Source organism: Canis aureus, chromosome X (genome assembly GCF_053574225.1).
Source record: "Canis aureus isolate CA01 chromosome X, VMU_Caureus_v.1.0, whole genome shotgun sequence".
Lineage (NCBI taxonomy): Eukaryota > Metazoa > Chordata > Mammalia > Carnivora > Canidae > Canis > Canis aureus.
This window is the reverse complement of record NC_135649.1, coordinates 68,627,059-68,648,063: the sequence shown is the minus strand read 5'-3', so window position 1 is coordinate 68,648,063 and position 21,005 is coordinate 68,627,059. Positions and strand designations below refer to the sequence as shown.

Here is a 21,005-nt window from a genome sequence, read left to right as displayed (position 1 = left end):
CATAAAAATTATAAATATGTGTATACCTGATGTAAGAGCTTCAAAATACATGAATCAAAGACTGATAAACTGCATGGAAAACCAGACAAATCCACAAGTCTACTCAGAGATTTCAATACCCTTCTGTCAGTAATTAATAGAACAAGTAAGCATAAAATTAGTGAGGATATATAAGTGAGCAACACTATCAACCAAATTGACCTAGTCGACATTTTTAGAATACTCCACCCATTAACAACAAAATACACATTCAAGTTCACACAGAATATTTACCAGGATAGACCATATTCTAGGCCACAAAAAAAAGTCTCAATGAATTCAAAAGGGTCAAGGCATACAAAATATATTCTCTAAAAACAATGGAATTAAATTACACACCTACAACCAAAAGATCTCTGGAAAATCCTCAAATATTTGAAAATGAAACAGTCTACTTCTAGATATCTCATGGGTTAAAGAAGAAATCAAGAGACAAATTAGAAAATATTTTGAGTGGAATAAAGATTAAACCACACATAAAATTTATGGCATTCTGCTAATGCAGTATTTATGGGGTAATTTAAAAAATATATTTCTTTTATTTATTTAGAGAGAGCGTGCAAGCACTCACGAGCTTAAGGGAGAGGGAGAGGGAGAGAGAATGTTAAGCAAGCTCCATGCTAAACAGAGAGCCCCAGGTGGGGCTCAATCTCATGACCCTGAGATTAGGACCTGACCTAAAATCAAGAGTTGGTTGCTTAACCCACTGAACCACCCAGTCACCTCTTATGGGGTAGTTTTTATGCAATAAAAACCTGTATTAGAACAGAAGAAACAATGACCTTAGCTTTCACTTTGGTAAAAAGAAGAGCAAATAAAACTCAAAGTAAAGGAATAAAAATAATGAAAATCAAAGTGGAAATCAGTGAAAAACCAGTAAAGTTAACAAAACCAGATTCTTGTAAGCCAATGTTCATAACAGCATTATTCACAAGTCCAAAGTCGAAAAAAAAACACAAAATGCCCATCAATAGATGAAAGGTAGCTAGAAAAGTCAAATTCATGGAGACAGTTGGTTCCCAGCAGCTGGAGGCAGGGGGAATGAGAAGTTATTGCTTAATGGATACAGAATTTCTGTTTGGGGTGATAAAAAAAAGTTTTGGAAATATCAGTTGTGACAGTTTTGCACAACATTGTGAATGTACGTAATGCCACTGAATTGTACACTTGAAAATGGTTAAAAGGACAAATTTTGTTATACCTATTTATCACAATTTTAAACGTTAATAATGTAACATATCAAAAAACATTGAATTGTACAAAATTTTAAAAGGATTTTATTTATTTATTCATGAGAGACACAGAAAGAGAAAGACAGAGACATAGGTAGAGGGAGAAGCAGGCTCCATGCAGGGAGCCCGATGTGGGACTCCATCCTGGGTCTCTAGGATCACGCCCTGAGCTGAAGGTAGAAGCGCTTAACTGTTAAGCCACCCAGGCGTCCCAAGTTGTACAATTTTTTTAAGGATTTTTTTTATTTTGGGGAAGCCTGGGTGGCTCAGTGGTTGACTGTCTGCCTTGGGTTCAGGTTGTGATCTTTGGGTCCTAGGATCAAGACCCCCATCAGGCTCCCCGCGGGGTGCCTGCTTCTCCCTCTGCCTATGTCTCTGCCTCTCTGTGTGTCTTTCATGAATAAACAAAATATTTTTAAAAAATAAAATATAGACTTTTTATTTGTAAGCAATCTCTACACTAAACCTAGGGCTGGGATTTATAACTCCGAGATCAGGAGTCACAGGCTCTATTGACTGCACCAGCCAGTCACCCCTGAATTGTACCATTTAAATGAGTGAATTGTGTGGTATGTGAATTTATAGCTCAATAAAGCCTCTAAAAAAAAGAGTGCATACTATATGATTCCATTTACTGGAAACTCTAGAAAATGCAAAATAATACGGTGCCCGAAAGGAACCCTAATTCACTATCTCATTTTTTTTTATCGCCTCCATTTTTCCTAGTATTTGTTTCTTGACTGACTCCTTAGTATTGGTTTTGAGGGAAACGGGGATCTGGGGAGAAGGGGACAGCCTCCCTTTGCCAAGGAAAAGATGAGCCTTGGGGAGCTCTGAAGCGAGTGACTCGTCTTGGGGTCCGCACCTGGGGGCCGGATCTAAGGAAACCTGGATTACCCCAAGGGGTGGTTCTAGAAGCCCGTGACTTGCAGACAGGGAGGCGGGCCCTAGAACTCCACTTCCCAGGAGGTGTCGGGGCACTCAGCGAAGACTGCGTCTGACGACTGGGTGGGACTCGGTAGCTGCCCGGATGTGGCGCCGATCCCGCCGAGCCTTGCCCACCCCGGCGAGAGTCTCCCGGGAGCCTCTGCCCGCCGCAGTGAACAGCGTAGGAGGACGACCACTTTGCCAGGTAATCTTTACGGGGACTCCCCGCCCCAACGTCCCCCCGCCACTCCCGCTCTTTAACTGAGTCTCCCCATCCTCGGTCTGTGAACCATTCCCTGGATGGAAGGCATTGGAGGGTGGGATGAGGTGTATGCCTGTAGGGGAGACTGAGCCAGCTCTCCCTATTGCGAATCCCATGTGGGGCATGACTCTGTCCCGGGCTCGCGAGTCCATATGAAGTCCCGGAACCAACTAGCCTTGGGGGAGAAGGATGTGAGGGAAGTGCCGAGCGGACTTGTGGTATTGCCGGGTCACTACCACTGCCTCTCTGGCTAAGTTTCCAGCCGCGGAATAGTCTTCTCCTGGCTCCGGTTTGGGGAGTGTTCACCAGGCTTCCTTGGCCCGGAGAGTCCTAAAGCCTTCTTCCACTGGACTTGAACCAAAGAAGTCAGTCTTCAGTGTGAAAAAGCTTCCCGGGGGTAGTGGATTAATGTGGAGAGTAATAAATTCAAATGGGGGTCTTCTGCCGAATTGTTTTGGTTTCAGAAAGTTCCAGAGTAATTTCAAGTGAATTAGACTTGGACTTATGGAAAGGGTGAGACTTGGAGGAGAATGTGCTAGAAACAGGAATACTTTGAGCTGCATTCTTGTCTTGACTGTTACTGGGTCTTTTACATTGTGTGTCCAACCTAGGAGAAAATTGACTCCTATGCAGACTTGTACATGTGAAGAAGGATGCTTTGTCAGAGATAGAAAAATTTAGAAGAAACTGTTAATATCAAGTCACTGCGAATGACTGACTTGGAAGGCAACTTTTTTTTTTTTAATTTTTATTTATTTATGATAGTCAGAGAGAGAGAGAGAGAGAGAGAGAAGCAGGCTCTATGCACCGGGAGCCCGACGTGGGATCGCGCCCTGGGCCAAAGGCAGGCGCTAAACCGCTGCGCCACCCAGGGATCCCGGAAGGCAACTTTCTGAGGGTGCTGGTTTTCTGCAGCACCAGGCCTCTCCCAATTTCCAATCCTAGGGGCATACCTACAGATCTCTGAGCTGCTCTTATGTATACTTCATGGTGCCACTGTGAGGCTTAAATAAGATAGGTAAAAGCACTTGTTCCTTTTTTTAATGTTTTGTGATTTTTTAAAAAGATTTTATTTATTCATGAGAGATAGAGAGTGGCAGAGACATAGGCAGAGGGAAAAGCAGGCTCCCTGCAGGGAGCCTGATGTGGGACTGGATCCCAGGACCCCGGGATCACGATTTGGGCCGAAGGCAGATGCTCAACCACTGAAGCACCCAGGTGCCCCTATAAACGTATTTGGCACAATGCCTCTAACCAACTCTCATTTTTTTGTTTTCCTTTGCTTCCCCCTAGCAACATTTTTTTTCCTGTGAGCCATGCATTACTTTGTATTATTGTTTGCCTTTTCATAGAAGTCCTGTCTTTACCACAAGATTGTAAGCTTCTAGCAGTCTTTCTTTTTACTCTTTTCTGAGTCCCTTCTAGCAGTGCATTGCCCGTAGTAGTACCTGGGAGACTGTAGATAGTGGTGGTGATGAGGAGGGGAAAGCTGTAGGTACTCTGTAACAGGACAGCATTGTGCTAGATCCTGAGGCTAAGGTAAACAAACTTTTCTCATTTGCCTTTCTCTTACAACTCCTAGTCTTCTCTCAGAGCTCCAAACCCTTTAAAAATATTTTATTTTTAGTATTTTAAGCCATTTAAAAATATATAGTACAGTAGCGTTAACTATATGCATATTGCTGTGCAGTAGCTCTCTAGAACTTTTCATCTTGCAAAACTGAAACTTTCTTTTTAAAGATTTTATTTGAGAGAGAGAAGGTGTGAGCACCAGGGGGGGATGGACAGAGGGACAAGCAGATTCCCCACTGAGCCTTCCAATGCAAGGCTTGATCCCAGAACCCTGAGATTATGACCTGAGCAGAAATCAAGAGGAAGATGCTTAACCGACTGAGACACCCCGCAAAACTGAAACTTTATCACAACTCCCTATTGGGGTGCCTGGGTGGCTCAGTGGGTTAAGCATCTGACTCCTTGTTTTGGCTCAGGTCATGATCTCAGGGTTGTGGGATCAAGTCCTGCGTCAGGATCCATGCTCAGTGGGGAGTCTGGTTGGAGATTCTGCCCCTCTCCCCACTCTCTCTAAAATAAATAAATCTTTATTTTTTTATTTAAAAAATTTGTTAAAAGATTTTATTCATTTATTCATGAGAGACACAGAGAGAGGCAGAGACATAGGCAGAGGGAAAAGCAGGCCCCCTGCAGAGAGCCTGATGCAGGACTCGATCCCAGGACCCTGGAATCATGATTTGAGCCAAAGGCAGATGCTCAACCACTGAGCCACCCTGGCATCCCTAAAATAAATATATCTAAAAAAAAAAAAAGCTCCCCTTTTTCCCCTTCCCTATCCCTGGCAACTACCATTCTACTTTCTGTTTTTATGTGTTTGACCACTCTAGATACCTAATGTAAGTGGAATCATGCAGTATATGGCTGTTTGTGACTGATTTTGAGCATATGTCCTTAAGGGTTTTTTTTTAGCAGTTTTTTAAAAGATTTTATTTATTTATTCATGAGAGACACACACACACACAACACACACACACACACACTGAGAGAGAGAGAGGCAGAGACAGAGACAGAGGCAGAGAGAGAAGCAGGCTCCCTGCAGGGAGCCCGATGTGGGACTCCATCTTGGAACTCCAGGATCATGCCCTAGGCTGAAGCAGGCACTCAACTGCTGAGCCACCTAGGCATCCCTGTCCTCAAGTTTCATCCATAGTGTAGTGTATGAAGAGTTCCTTCTCTCTCTCTCTTTCTCTCTCTCTCTTTTGGAATTAACAGAGCTTTCTAAGCCAGGGTCCTTTATTTTTTCAAGAAAAGATTTTATTTATTGGGACCCCTGGGTGGCTCAGTGGTTGAGTGTCTGCCTTTGGCTCAGGGCATGATCCTGGGGTCCTGAGATCCAGTCCCACATCAGGCTCCCCGCAGGGAGCCTGATTCTCCCTCTGCCTATGTCTCTGCCTCACTCTCTGTGTCTTTCATGAATAAATAAATAAAATTTTTAAAAAAACTTTAAAGATTTTATTTATTTATTAGAGAGTGCAAAAGAGAGAGCATGAGTAGGGGGAGGGAGGGCAAGAGGCAGAGGAAGCAGGAGGAGCAGACTCCCCACTGAGCAGGGAGCCTGACACCGGGCTCAATCCCAGGACCCTCAGACCATAACCCTCAGATCATGACCTGAGCTAAAGGCAGATGCTTAACCGACTGAACCACTCAGGCACCCCATCTCTTTTTTTAAGTAGGCTCTGTGCCCATTGTGAGGCTCGAACTCAAGGCCCTGAGATCAAGAGTTGCATGCTCTACCCATTGAGCCAGCCAGAGGCTCCACGATTTCCTCCTTTTTAAGGTTGAATAATATTCAAAGTTAAATATATCTATATATCTCACATTTTCTGCATGTATTCCTCCATTGATGGATTTCCACTTCTTGGCTCTTGTGCATAATATTGCCATGAATGTTGGTGCACAAGTATCTCTTTGAGATCCTCTTTCCAATTCTTTTAGATATATTTTTTAGTATTTTTAAACTATGGATAATTCCAAACATACATAGAAGTAAATAAAATAGTAATGAACATGCAGGCTGAATCAATGATTCAATTAATTGTACAGAGGAGCCCCCCAAAATACCTGGGACTTCTCCTGAACCCCCCCCTTTCACAGAGAATTTGCTACAGGTGAGGATGTTGGGATGTTCCAGCTGCACTTCATCATCTAGGCCTTTAGCCCTCAGTGTGACTTGAAGGCCCATCTGCAGATCATTATGCCAGGACTGTTAGTGGAGATAAGCAGAAATGAGTGTAGATGCCTTTTCCTAATTACAGAGATGTGAGGAGCTGAGCTTGGGGTGCAAAGTGTTCTTTGGGCCTAAGAGTTTGCTCTGGTTAAGCAACTCCCTCGGATGCATGGTCATCCGGAAAACAGTCACTTTGAACAGAGACGTTGGATAATGGATGATACCAGTAGCAGGCTGGGAAGACGAGTTGTTCACGCAGTGATTGCTATAGGATAGGAACTCAGAGGAGAAAGAAATGAATCCAGCCTGGGGAAATCAAGGAAGGCTCTTCTCAGAGAATGTGATGGTGACTTTACCCTGTTTCCATTGACCTTGTATGTTTGAGCCTTATGCCTCTTCCTAGATGGAAAAAAACAGGGCTAATGGTCAGTGAGTACTGGAGTGGAATTACACTCTGGACTTTCACCTGTGGGACCTGTGCTAATGAAATGAAGGCTTCGAGGTGGAATGCCTTGTTAGTCAGAATTGGCTGTACCTCTAGTGGGGTTGTGTGAAGCGTACTCAGGCCAACTTTTCTTTCTTTTTTTAAAAGTTTATTTCTTTATGTATGTATATATGTCTGTAATCTGCACCCAATGTGAGGCTCGAATTCATGACCCTGAGATCAGGAGTTGCATGCTCTTCTGACTGAGCCAGCCAGGTGCCCCAGAAGGCCAACTTTTCTTTGCTCTGACTGAAAATTAGGTGTTTTGTTTTGTTTATGATATGGGCCTAATGTGGACTGTAGCTAATAAGACAACAGAATGAAGGATGTACCCCCCCAAATTCCCAAGGTGAAGAACTAATTGATTCTCAGTATTTTTTCTGTAATCAGATACATATGACATTTGTCCCCTTTCTTCCATGTTTCAATACTTGAAGAAACTAATGCTATCTGGATCAAGTCTGAAATTAGTGCAGTAGTTAAGAAGCTAGAGGAAATGGACTGCTTTGGGGGCGCTGACAGGGTAGGGGATTTTTTTAATGTTTTAACATGGGGGTATAAACGTGGGAGGTCATCTGTGCCTTACCATTAATTTTCAAATACTTGATTCATGAGGAAATGGATGGGGAAAGTACGGTGGTGGTATAACCAATGGTTTTGCCAAGATAAGGTGGGAGGGGATGAGATCCCTGATTTGTTTAGCATTGTAATCACATTACAGAACTTTTGCCTTCCCCAGAACAGTAGAAGAATTATTATGAAGTCATAGTAACTTCTAATACTTAAGGAGTACTTCCTATGTGGCAGATACTAATAAGCACTACACATACATTCTTTCATTTAAGCCACAGGTTAAAAGCTTGTCCAAGTTCACAAAGCTTGGAAAAAGAAAGGACTAGTTTTGGACTCCGGGTGGTCTGACATAAGAGCCTGGACTCTTAACTACTTCTCTGGATGGCTAAATCTGACTGGCCTACTTTTCTCCAATTTTATGATGTCACTGTCAGGAACAGAGGTTTCTTTGCTGAGTCTATGACCACAGACCCAAAGTAAGAGCCATATTTCTTTTGTTTCAACCTTTAAAACTTTTCTTTCTACATCAGTGTGTTTTTCTAAATATTTATTTGTTTGAGAGAAGGAGCACATGCATGCATGAGTGGGAGGAGCAGAGGAAGGGAGAATCTCAAGCAGACTCCGTGCTGAGCACAGAGCCCAACGTGAGGCTTGATCCCATGACCCTGAGATCACGACCTGAGCCAAAACCAAGAATTGGATGCCTAACCGACTGCACCACCCAGGCACCTGAACATCAGTGGTATTTAAAAATTAGTTTCCGGGATGGCTCAGAGGTTGAGTGGTTGAGTGTCTGCCTCCAGCTCAGGTGGTGATCCCAGGCTTCCCTGCAGGAAGCCTACTTCTCCCTCTGCCTATGTCTTTGCCTCTCTCTGTGTGTCTCTCATGAATAAATAAATTAAATATTTAAAGAAAAATAGTTTACATTTATGGAGCACCCACTGTGTTTTCGCACCTTTGGTAGAGTACAGCCAGATGTCATGACAACAGTGTAACATAAATATCTAAGTATATGAGTGGTTTTTAATCTTTATGGGCTCACAGCCCTTTGTGACAATCTGATGGGTTTTGGATCTTCTTTCCAGAAAAATTCACTTATGTACATACACATAATATTACATACTTCAGAGGCGGCTTCTAGGATCTATTGAAGTTTATCCTCTAGCAGTTCATGGACTCCACGGTAAGAACTCTTGCCCTATATAGCCTTTCCCAGCTGACTCTTCTATGGTGTTAAGGGGATGGGCAGTGGTGGTGGTGGTGGGGGTCTACACTCCTCTCTTTCTCCTCAGAGAGAAATGTTGACAAAGCTTAGGCCCTCCAGATGAACCCAGCATCTGTGAACATTTTTTCTTTCTCTTTTGCACACAGGACTCCAAGGGAAGAATGCAGACAATCAAATGTGTGGTTGTAGGAGATGGGGCTGTCGGGAAGACCTGCCTCCTCATCAGTTACACAACAAATGCCTTTCCTGAGGAGTATATCCCCACTGTCTTTGACAACTACAGCGCCCAGACCTCTGTAGATGGCCAGATCGTCAGCCTGAACCTGTGGGACACAGCTGGCCAAGAGGAGTATGACCGACTGCGAACGCTGTCCTACCCCCAGACCAATATCTTTGTCATTTGTTTTTCCATTGGCAACCCATCCTCGTATGCCAACGTGAGGCATAAGTGGCACCCGGAGGTCTCCCATCACTGCCCCAATGTACCTGTTCTGCTTGTAGGGACCAAGAGAGACCTGCGGAATGATGTTGAGACAGTGAAGAAGCTGAAGGAACAGAGCCTAGTGCCCACAACTCCTCAGCAAGGCACTTCCCTGGCCAAACAAGTAGGGGCAGTGAAGTATCTGGAATGTTCGGCCCTGCTGCAGGATGGAGTGCATGAGGTGTTTTCAGAAGCTGTCCGGGCTGTGCTTTACCCTGCTACAAAGAAGAGCACCAAGAAGTGTGTACTGTTATAGCTTCGGGGGGTGCTACTTGGAGACTGCACCTAGGGAGAAAAAGAGGGACTCCTTTGATAGCATTGGACAATGCCAGCATGAGCCATTTGTCTCTTCCCAGAAACCCTAGACTCCAGGCTATTGGAGGAACAAAGACAGCCTAGTTTATACCTGGCTGCTTGGAAGTTTGTGGAGGAAGAGAGAGAGAATGAGAGAGAGACTGACTTTCACCTCTAAATGTGGCTTTCCTAGCCATATTTACTATTGAACAAGTGCCTCAAAGAAGGACAAATCTACAGTTTTCATATCATGGCCTTAAGCTTCTTGATATACTAATTTTGGAAAGCCATCTTATGTGTGATTTCTGGGTGTTCCCAATGTCGGCATGTTCTTGAGATGAGACATGCTTGCAAAAGTGCTTAAGCAGCATTTTTTTTCAAAGTACTGGGAGATACTAATAGATAAATGTTCTGTAACAAGGTTCTGTGGTCAAATAAGTCAGGAACCAGTGGGGTGTTAAATGTTTATTTAAATCCTAGTTAGTTAACACACAGTGTACTATTAATTTCAGGTGTGCAAGATAGGGATTCAATACTGCCACACGGACCTGGTGCTCATCACAAGTGCCCTCCACCTTAATCCCCATCACCTATCTACCCCAGTCCCTCACCTACCTCCCTTCCGATAGCCAGTGATTTCAATAAAGCTGAAGTTTCCTCTGCTGCAGGAATGTATGACAATATTTGTATTGTCGTACAAATGTATGATGTATTTATTTGGCAATATTTCCCAAATTTATTTCACTGAACTTTTTTTGGGTCCATGCAACACCTGTTAACATCTCTAGAAACAATTTCAGAGATTCTGGGCTAATAGGAACTAGAAATTCCCAAAGAGGCTGTGAGAAAAAGCATAACTGTGGTCCTGTGCTTTTTGATGTTTCCTTCTTTAGGCCTTTGAGAGGAATTTTATCGCCATGGACTTGTTACTAGTTCCTCTCTGACCCTTAGGAGGTGGGTTTGGTACTTAGTCATGATAGTGCATTGGATGTGGGGTCTGATGGGCGGATCTGCTATCAGATTATGGCCCTAGTGATGTGGAATTAATCCCCCATAAAGCTGTGTCCTTGAGGTCTCTATGAGGCCCTTTTTTTCTGTCAGCTTCTGCTTTAGGGAAAGACCACTGAAGGTTAACCCCATAAATCAACCAACCCACCAACCAAAATGTTCTTCCAGTCATTATCAGGGAGTTATGTGATTGTTCTCAGCGTCCTACCTTGCTCTCTTCCTGTTCCTCCCTCCTCTATACTGTGTGTGTGTGTGTGTGTGTGTGTGTGTGTGTGTGTGTGTGTGTGTTTTCAGTCCTGGTTGCCTTTGAAGTCTTTTAGTTGCCCCAAGAAAGTTGGAGTATGTAGGATCTCCAGACCCCAGGGCTGTCACATTTGTGGGGATTTTGCTGGAGTTGTTCAGCCTGCCCAGGTGCAGTACGAGTCAGATTCCTTACCCCAGTAAGCCTGCTTCTCCTTATTCTCCCTAGTTGTACTTTTGACCTTCATTTGATATGGAAGGAAAACTCTACCTGGCAGATGGTGGTTGACAACTCCACTCTGCACATACCCTCTCACCCTGCCAAAATAAGCATTGGATCTTCCAGAGTTTGGGAAATGGAATTAAAAGAATCACATACCTCCTTCTGTGGTGAATGAAGTGTCTCTGTTTTGCTCTGTGATAGTCTTACTGTTGCTCTTTGTTAATATATGATAAGATTAGTCCTCAGGTTAACTGAACCTCCTGGATACAGTTGCCAGATAAAAGAGAGTAAATAATTCTTTAGTGTAAGTAGGTACCATGCAATATTTGGGACATAGAATGAGAAATTATTTGCTCTTTATCTGAAACTCAAATTTAATGGGACATCATGTATTTTTATTTGCTAAATCTGGCACCCTTATTCTCTGAGAACTTGAAACCCAGAGGTCAAGCAGATACCAAGTATTGTTAGAAGGTAAAAGGTTACATAAGCTCACTATTCTTCCTTTTCTCCTCTCCCTCACCATAGACTAAAGTGTTCTGTTTTGCTTTTCCTTTATCACTGCACTTTCCACTCCATATAGTAATTCATTTCTACACCATTTATTGTCTAAAACTGTGGAGGATCCATGATGAATAGTATTGTCTCGTAGATGTCTTCTTTCTCAATTTCAGTGTACTGTATTTATTTCTGGTGTTTGGCCCAGAGCTTCCTGTTATGGGGTTGTAGGGACCCTGTATGAGCAGGTTGTTAACTGGAAGAGGGTGAGGGTGGCCCTCCTTAACTAAGGCCCAGTAACACTTTGGAAAGTGGGGGTCCATTATAGTAGTGTGGTGACTGTAGGAGTCAATTGGCCTGTGGGCATGTGTGCCAACTGCTCTGTGTATTCACTGAGTTTTCCTACAGGCAGCCAAATGAGGCACCTATTGCTTGAGTGTATTCTGGTCTCAGGATGTTCTGATTGATGCTGCCTGAGGTGCTTACAGGACTTCATGGTTGAAAGGGGCTAGAAACATGGCTGTCACTGGTGTCTGGGAACTTTCCATTTAGCTACTGAAATCTTTTTAATTGGCTTATAATAGTGCCTCCTGCTCTCACTTTGCGTAGCACATTGCCAAATGTAAGCCTGGGCTGGGTTTGGTCAAACTCATATCCTCTTAGGAATGGAGGTGTGACCCACAAGTCTGAGAGTATGGTTCTGTATTAGACTGATCTGATGGTCTTAAACATACACTGACATCTTGTTTTTATACTTAAAAGGAATTTGTATGAAGACTAACATGCTAATAGTCACTTTTCAATTGTTTGTAATGAATGGTAATAAACTTTTCTGATTTTACCGGGTCTGTTGCTTTCTAAAAATCAAAAATTCCTCAACCTTCCTCCTTTGCTCTGAGTGGTTTCTAAATGCCTTTAAACTTGCAAAGGATGAAAGGACTATAATTGTATTGCACATTACACCTGTGTGTAACTGTACTTATTTTTCTACCTCAGACAGGATAGGGAGCTGTCTTCCCTGCTAACATTGATTCTCTAGTTCCTGCTGGTTTTCACTAGTGACAGACCATTTAGTTTCCTGTAGGCGATTTTTCTCACTTATCACACTACATTCAGTAAATAATTATCAAACTCCTATTGTGTTATAGGTATTACAGTGCTAGGTGCCAGGGCTTGTAAATATAGGACATAATATTTAATGTCCTTTGCCTCTTGCAGTTATCTCAAGGTCTCCATCCTCTGTCATAAAAATGAACTGATACTGTTAATCATATATAGCGCTGGTGCACTATTAAGTGACTAGTAAGGAAGAGCAACTGATGTGTTTTGCTTTGAAAACCACATACCAAAAAAATTCACCCATTCCAGGTGTACAGTGTAATGACTTTTAGTAAATTTACTGACTCATGCAGCTGTCACCAAAACCCAGTTTTATTTTTTAAAAATATTTTTAAGTAATCTCTATACCCAACGTGGGGCTCAAATTTACAACCCTGAGATCAAGAGTTGCATGTTACCAACTGAGCTACCTGGGCACCCCAACTAACATCCCATTTTTATTTTTTTAAAGATTTTATTTATTCATGAGAGACACACAGAGAGAGAGACATAAAAGAGGGAGAAGCAGGCTCCCTGCAGGGAGCCCGATGCAAGACTCAATCCCAGAATCCTGGGATCACAACCTGAGCCAAAGGCAGACGCTCAACCACTGAGGTGCTCCTAAAATCCAATTTTAGAACATTTCCATCACCCCAAAGGGATCCCTCATGCAGTTAATCCCACCCCCAGCCCTAGGCAACTAGTAATCTACTTTGCTTTTTCTGAGTATTTCATGTACATGGAATCAATATGTGGTCTTTTTTTTAATCAGGAAGACCCTGAGAACAAGAGTTGCATGCTGTCCTGACTGAGCCACTCAGGCACACCCAATATGTGGTCATTTGCAACTCACTTTCTCTATTTAGCATAATGTTTTCAAGGTTTATCTATATTGCAGCGTATATGGGTACTTTCTTGGGGGGGCAGATTTTTAAAGTTTATTTATCATCTCTACACCCAATGTAGGGCTTGAACTCACAACACCAAGATCAAAAGTCACATGCTCCACTGACTGAGCCAGGCAGGCACCCCTCCTTCATTTCTTTTTATTGCTGAATAATATTCCATTGTATGGATATAAAATATTTAATCTATTTATAACTGAGGGAAATTTGGGTTGTTTCTATCTTTTGGCTATTATGAATAGTGCTGTTGCCTTGTATACAAGGTTTTTTTGTGGACATGTTTTCAGTTCTCTTGGGTATAAACTGGAGTGCTGGGAATTGCTGGGTCATATGGTATATTTATGCAAAACCACGTTTTGAGGCAAGAATACCATCTTGAGTATTTATAGTATCTGAAGTCTCCTTCCCCTTTCCATAAGCCTCCATCCCCCTCTTGCTGAATCTGCTTTTCCTTAAGCATAAGCATCTAAGAAGCAGTATAAAGTACACTTAGGGCGCCTGGGTGGCTCAGTTGGTTAAGCATCTGCTTTCAGCTCAGGTCATGATCCTAGGGCCCTGGGATCAAACCCTGAGTCTGGCTCCCTGCTCAGCGGGGAGTCTGCTTCTCTCTCTCTCTCTGCTGCCCATGTCCCCGGACAATCCTGGGTCTCCAGGATCACACCCTGGGCGGAAGGCGGCACTAAACTGCTGAGCCACCCGGGCTGCCCGGGAACCAGAATTTTAATTGTAAGAAAAGCAAGACAGAAATATGAAATAGGTAAAAGTGAAGGAGAACCCTGTGGTGTTGGACTTGAATTGGAGGTATTAGTATAAACTCATTTTTTAAAATTTCTATTGTTTTAAAAGTAAGCTCTTCACCCAATGTGGGGCTTGAACTCATGGCCCCAAGATCAAGAGTCACTTGTTCTACTGACTGAGCCAGCCGGGTGTCCTTTAAACTCATTTTTTTTTTTAGTTCTCTCCACTGAAAGGGCCTATTAAGCAATGATGCCCCAGTTTCTAAATATAATTCTCCACTAAAAGAAATCAGGGCTCCTTGGAGAAATGGCTTAAATCAGGTCTGGGACAGGGAATGTAGAGAGTAAGCCTAGAACATCTTGTGCCAAAAACCAAGGAAGTACTCCGCCAATAACACAGGAGCCAGAGTGAAGTGGTTCCCACTGGACAAATTTGGAACAGTTTGAGCATCAAAAAGGATAATGATGGTGCTACATTATAACACATAAAAATAAAAATGGGAGAAGGGAGGTAAGAGCAAGTTCTTTACTGAGTAAGTCCACTTAATAAATGTAGAAGGAGGGCAGCCCCGGTGGCGCAGCGATTTAGCGCCGCCTGCAGCCCGGGGTGTGATCCTGGGGACCCGGAATCGAGTCCCACGTCGGGCTGCCTGCATGGAGCCTGCTTCTCTCTCTGCCTGTGTCTCTGCCTCTCTTTCGCTCTCTCTGAATAAATAAATAAATAAATCTTTTAAAAAAATAAATGTAGAAGGAATTTAAGAATTAGAAAAATCATCATTTTGCACTCAACATAACTGATTCAGGCAAGGATCATTAAAGGATGCTAAACCCACTGGGTGAATATTCACACAATCTCAACCCTATTTACTAATTACAAAAGGAAAAATGTGCCTGTGCAATGGAGAGATCTGGTGCTCAAATAGAGCAGCACCAATTTTGTGACAACCTGACTTTTTGCCTTCTGATGGTCGGTAAAATATTTAACCTTAACCAATTCGAAGAAACAATCAGATGAATTCAGAATATGGGATATTTTCAAGACAACTTGCCTGGATTCTCCCCCCAAAAAAATTTAGTGTCATGCAACATCAAGAAAAGGCTGGTGTTTCTGGATTAAGACTGAAGGGAGATTACCAAGAGCGGTGCAAGAACCTCAAATGGATCTTGGATTGAAGTGTAAAATGCTCCAACCAGGACAAATGGGGAAATCTCTCTTTTTTAAATTAATTAATTTATTTATGAGGTAAATACAGACATAGGCAGAGGGAGAAGCAGGCTCCCCGCGGGGAGCCCGATGCGGGATTCGATCCCCGGATCCGGGACCCACACCCGGAGCCAAAGGCAGATGCTCAACCGCTGAACCACCTAGGCGTCCAACTGGTGAAATCCCAATATGAACTGTATGTTAAATGATAATGATTTAATACTAACTTTTAAGATGCAATAATTTTGTGGTTATGTAGAAAAATATTTTTAGGGCTGGAGAATCACAATATTTTTGTAACCTACCTTCAAGTGGTTCAGAAACTAAAAAAGCAAACCTGTAAAAATGTTAATCTAGGTGAAGGGTAGGTTCTTTTACTCATCTTTTTCACATCTCCCGAAAGAAAACGAGGGGGAGGGGACTCCATTTCCATGGGGAAAATGTCAATCAATTCAAAACAACTTGCATAGGTACCTCTGGCACAGTGCGATTGATGGCCAGGTTCTCCTTAACACGAAGCGGCAAAACAGCTGGACGAAGGAAAAGCCTGCTTCTAACCTTCACTTCCGCGTACCACGGCCGTGGTGACTCGCAGTCACTAGGGCGTAGGCTACGTGACCCAGGCAGCTCCTTATGATTGGAGAAACAGCTGTGGCTCTACCCAACGCACAGAGAATGCTGTTGCTCAGATAAGTTAAAGGGGGCGGGACCAAACGTTTTCTTTGACCAACCGCTTTCCACATACCCAACCTCCTGATCGCGTATGGTCGAATCAGAAGCCGTTAGTAAAGTAGTGCAACCAATTTTCCTTTTTCGTAGGACCGCCCGTCTTTCCGGTTATTCCCACCACCCCTTTCCACATCCGGTAGGGCCTGGTGAGGTCAAGGAGCCCTGTAAGTCACTTCTGGGCGACTGATGTTTTTATTTCCGGTCTATGGGACCTGGCTGGGATTTGCTGCTGCCTGTAGCCGCCGGAGACACTACCAGCGCCATCATGTCAGACACGGACAGCGATGAAGATTCTGCTGGAGGCGGCCCATTTTCTCTAACCGGTTTCCTTTTTGGCAACATCAATGGAGCCGGGCAGCTGGAGGGGGAAAGCGTCTTGGACGATGTGAGGGGGGGTGGGCGTCGGGATAGGGTAGGGGGTGGTGCGGCTGAGGAGAGGCGGTGGGGTGAGCAGAGTAGAGGATGGTTAGAGTAGAGCCTCTGTGAAAGGGCGCGGTTAATGTAAAGAGAGGAAACCAGAAACGGAGTGCGTATCCTAGTAGAGTGTCTATAACGTTGAGCGTGCAGGCTCAGTTGTGCGTGAGCATGGGGAGAAGAGAGATTTGTAGGGAAGCCCTCGTAGGCCGAGCGCTGATGTGGGCGGCTTTGGGGATGATATTCATCCTAACAAGGCAGCCGGAAAAATAGCGTGACCTAGTGACGTTGCTTTTAAGCCGTTGCTATGAGACCCTTGAAGATTCTTGAAACGGCACCGTCTGACCATCTTTGACCGGAGGTGGCTCTAGAGCAAGAGGACTGGACAGACCCTGTAACAAATCCTGTGGTTCAGGCCTCAGTTCATAGAACCGTGAATGTTTAAACTATTAGGGACAGACCCCCTTCTGGTCTACTTCCTAGGTAGTTTTCCCGGTGTTCACTGGCATTCATGAAATTGTTTTCTGTGTCCAGATGAGCCTTACCTACTTTGATTTAGGTTCATTTTCTCAAGGAGAAAATATTGATCAATATTCCTCATCTGCATCATACACAAACACACAAAAGGTAGCAAAAAAAATTCTTGCCGTCCCTTCTCTAATCCCAATGATCTTGTTTGCTTTAGGCTTTAGAGAATTGCTGTTCCCTTTGTTTAGTCTTGGTGATGGTTCTTTGAATAATCTTTTCTTATTAAAGCATGGTAATGAAGTTGGACATACTATGTTAATAAAGATCTGATTAATGTGTGGAGTTTAGCAGAAGATTTACTTTACAGTTCTGGAAGGTGATGCTCCTTTTAGCACACTGTAGAGTTGTATTTAATATGGATTTATAGCTTTGTGCTGGACCAGAGAAATAAGCCTTGTGGTGTGGGAAACTTAGGTTTAGTTGTTATCTTCGACTCTGGTGCTGTCCCTTTTTCAGGAGTGTAAGAAGCACTTGGCAGGCTTGGGGGCTTTGGGTCTGGGCAGCCTGATCACTGAACTCACGGCAAACGAAGAATTGGCTGGGACCGATGGTGCCCTGGTAAATGATGAAGGTGAAGTCTGGGGTCATGGGGAGTAAAGTGGGGGAGGAGGCTAGCCACTTAACCATGTACACTTTTCAGTGGGCATTTACTTGCTCACTTGGGAGTGAGAGTTACTTGCTCTTTGTTGAAATATACCTGCCCCTCCTTTTATTTATAGGATGGATCAGGAGTACAGAAGATGCTGTGGACTATTCAGACATCACTGAGGTAGCAGAAGATGAAAGCCGAAGATATCAGCAGACAATGGGGAGCTTGCAGCCCCTTTGCCACTCAGGTGATTCTCTAGTGTCATCAGTAGAGCATTCCAGTTCATTTTCTTGCTGTGTAGTCTATTTTGTTTCTGTGTATGCTTTCTGCCGTTATTTCTGCTCTCTGTCCTGTGCTTCTCTCTGTCAGCTCAGTTCCATGTAGCTGCTTTTTTTGTTCTGGGGCATGTTCTACTCAGACATTTATTCCTCATAGTGGTTATTCCCAAATTCTTGGTGAATGCCAAGTAAGGATGCTAATGCTGTCCTTATCATCTGGTACTTAAGTACCTGCAGGGTTCATGGCACTGTTTTAGATACTATTCAAACTCAGCCTTTGCCCTTAAGGACTTGGTAGTTCAAAGAGGGTTAAGTATTTACAATGACATATATAAATGAGCACATGTATTTATTAGCTCCACTTCTGTTAATCACCCACCACCTGTAATGGTGACAGAATGCACTTAATGCTTGCTCACAATACAGATTTCTCTCCCTGGTGTAAGGTGCTACATGTAGAATCAGAATCAGAGCTGGAAGGAGTCTTAGTAATTATTTATTACTAACCTCATCACAGATTTAGACCTTGACTTTAATAAGATGTGAGCCTTTATTAAAAGTTCTAGGGACGCCCAGGTGGCTCTGTGGTTAAGCGTCTGCCTTTGGTTCAGGGCATGATCCTGGAGTCCCCGGATCGAGTCCCGCATCAGGCTCCCTGCACGGGGCCTGCTTCTCTCTCTGCCTGTGTCTCTGCCTCTCTCTCCGTGTGTCTCTCATGAATAAATAAATAAAATCTTTTAAAAAAAAGTTCTATAAGTTAAGTAGTGGCAGACCTTAACAAATTCAATAATTCAGATTACTAGACTTTTATTGAGCACCTATTATGGGCTATAAACTATGACAGTATTGTACAAAGATAATAAAATTAATTTTCCTATCTTGAGGAGCTTAGTTCTGTGGTCTAGAACGTAGGGCTACTGATCATAGTTCCTTTTTCTTTTTGACTTTTAATTTTTTACAACTTTTAATTGAGGTATAGTTGACACATATATAATTCATTGTTTCCACTGCCCTATACTCACTATTCTCACTGCTTGACACTTTTTTTAAAGATTTTAATTATTCATGAGAGACACACAGAGGTAGAGACATAGGCAGAGGGAGAAGTAGGCTCTCTGTGGGAACCTGATGCGGGACTCGATCCCAGGACCCTGGGATCATACCCTGAGCTGAAGGCAGATGCTCAACCACTGAGCCACTTAGCGATCCCTGCTTGACCCTTTTGTAGGAGGCTGCTCATTGTTTGTTCATTGTCCACCTTGTTGAATTAGATTTTAGGACCAGTCAATGGATTGGACTGCTTGTTATATAGAGAGAATTAACTGTACCACATATACAAGAGGTAACCCAGAAAAAGAGAAGATACAGGTTTCACTGTTGTGGATATTATTATCATTTGGGGAAAATGGGATAAACAAACGTGAAGTGTAATTACTCATAAGAAGAAGACATAAGCCAGCTACAAGCTCATATTTCTGTATATTGTATTTCGTTTTGAGAGGTTGACAGAATATCTAAAACAAATATCATGACTATTATTTTTGAGCACCCTGACTTAGGCTAAGGGACAGGTGGTAGCAGCTCTGATTTTCAGGGAATATTGTGGTTTTTCAGGTTTGGGTTTGTTGTCTTGGCTAGGGACGTGAAGGAAGAGGAAGAGGATAAGTGCGGAATTCCTAGTTGGGTTTTATGAGCTAAAAAAGGAGGATGCTGCATTTGATAGTCTCAGTAATCTAGGATGCTCGTTTCCAAGTTCTCTTACTTAGTGAAGGTGCCTTCACCTGTGCCCTTAGCTTCCTCTTTCTCTGGCACTGGCCACTTCACATGGCTTGATTTACAAGGATTCTTCTTTGGAATAGTTTTGAGTGGAGGTCATTATAAAAGATATCATGGAGGTGAATTTTGAGCAAAATTTTGACAAAGTTTCATGGAGAGGGAAGCAGCAGGGCATTTTGGTTTGGAAACATGGCTTGTCTAAAAGTTTGGAGACAGAAATAATTGAGTAGTGTGGGGGGTGGGAATTGGCCAGCAGGTTTTCTTGAAAGGAGTGGAAAACATAGTGCTAGATAGCAAGAACCAAGGGTAGAGCAGTTTGACAGCACTTGTATGTATGCCTTACTTGGGATTTGATGCTATAAAGGATTGTAAACCAATATAGATTGTTGAGTTAGGGTCAGGGTGGTATAATGAAAAGAAAATGGTCTTTGGAGTCAGAATGATAGATTTAAATCCCAGCTCCGTATTTAGTTTGATCCTGGGAAAGTTGCTCAGTTTTTGAGGCTTGGATTTGTAATAATCCCTCAGTTTTCTTGTCATCTATAAAGGTGATAATACCCAACCTATTAATAGGTCTTGTGTGGGAATTTAAGCTCATTGTCACTTGGTGTGAAAGCACCTACATAGTATGGTGTCATAGTGGGCATAGTGGGCATTACATAGTCATTACAGATGCTCTGTAAATGTTAGTTGCCTTTCCTTCCTAAATGAAAATGAGAAGTGATGCTTGTTGCTTTGGGGTTTTGATTAGAAAAAGGGTAAAGGGGTAGACTTTTTGCCCACTAGATGTAAAGTTATCAAGGTCTGGGAAAGTGACAGTTGTGGAAAATGTTAAGCAGAATTAAACTTGCGAGTTGCTAATAAAATATCAGTAGGACTAAGTAAGTGAGGAAGTGCGTGAGAAAGCATATAGGCTTTGTTGTTCAACCAGCCTTGAATTCTGTCTTTGTCACTTAAAACTGTGTGACCCTGAGTAAGTCATTTTACTATCTCAGAATAATTCTTACTTTGCCAACATTCTTGGGAGGATTGTAGATAAAATAACTACAAATACCTGGCACATAATGGAAGCTAAGTAAATGGAAGTTGCTATAATGACTACTATTAATGATTGATTGGAAAAGGTGTGTTTTCCAATCACATAATGGGAACTAAGTAAATGGAAGTTGCTATAATGACTATTAACGATTGATTGAAAAAGCATAAGAGATTGATGGAAGGGACAAGAGACAAAGTCATAAGGTGGGAAAATAAGGATGGAAGTGGTATTAATAGTAAGGAAAGAGTTTTAAAGAGGTGAAGGATATTTCAGTGTGATGAGAGATGGAGTTGTGAGGTATCTGAGTGGAAAGGTTCTTTAGGCAACAGAACATGTACAATTATAGAGGGTGGGTAAGTCAGGACAAGACCTACAGATTGGAGTTTAATCTGGATAAGGGTGATTCTTGAGTAAGGGAATGGAGCTTGTGTAGAGGAATGAAAGCAAAATGTTCACCATCTGGTATTGAGTGATGCCAGAGGT

The 21,005-nt window shown here is 42.8% G+C and overlaps 2 protein-coding genes and 1 long non-coding RNA gene across 12 annotated transcripts in view; 2 read left to right on the top strand and 1 right to left on the bottom strand.

Annotated features, from left to right (window-relative positions):
* The first annotated feature begins 2,243 nt into the window (after positions 1 to 2,243).
* LOC144308003 (rho-related GTP-binding protein RhoG-like) lies at positions 2,244 to 12,066 on the top strand. 4 transcript variants are annotated; one of them, XM_077888120.1, is made up of 3 exons: positions 2,247 to 2,403; positions 8,342 to 8,439; positions 8,628 to 12,066. In XM_077888120.1, the coding sequence occupies exons 2-3, from the start codon at positions 8,428 to 8,430 to the stop codon at positions 9,216 to 9,218; spliced, it is 603 nt and encodes a 200-aa protein (XP_077744246.1). In that variant the 5' UTR covers positions 2,247 to 2,403; positions 8,342 to 8,427; the 3' UTR covers positions 9,219 to 12,066. The 4 variants fall into 4 exon arrangements, with proteins under 4 accessions (XP_077744245.1, XP_077744246.1, XP_077744247.1 ...); XM_077888121.1 differs by lacking the exon at positions 2,247 to 2,403 and adding an exon at positions 7,184 to 7,206; XM_077888122.1 differs by lacking the exon at positions 2,247 to 2,403 and adding an exon at positions 7,279 to 7,732.
* A 2,411-nt stretch (positions 12,067 to 14,477) lies between these two features.
* LOC144308004 (uncharacterized) lies at positions 14,478 to 16,600 on the bottom strand. Its single transcript, XR_013374651.1, has 2 exons — positions 15,644 to 16,600; positions 14,478 to 14,670 (listed from the first exon to the last, which is right to left on the bottom strand). It is a non-coding gene; the product is annotated as an uncharacterized LOC144308004 (long non-coding RNA).
* The window catches only part of TAF1 (TATA-box binding protein associated factor 1), a 69,529-nt gene continuing 64,539 nt past the window's right edge, over positions 16,016 to 21,005 (top strand). For 5 of the 7 annotated variants that reach the window (XM_077888116.1, XM_077888113.1, XM_077888114.1 and 2 more), the window contains exons 1-3: positions 16,017 to 16,283; positions 17,297 to 17,411; positions 17,560 to 17,676. In XM_077888116.1, coding sequence (XP_077744242.1) covers positions 16,104 to 16,283; positions 17,297 to 17,411; positions 17,560 to 17,676 — 412 coding nt within the window. In that variant the 5' untranslated portion in view covers positions 16,017 to 16,103. Of the gene's footprint in view, positions 16,284 to 17,296; positions 17,412 to 17,559; positions 17,677 to 21,005 lie in introns of all 7 variants that reach the window. The other 2 variants (XM_077888112.1, XM_077888117.1) reach the window with 1 other exon arrangement.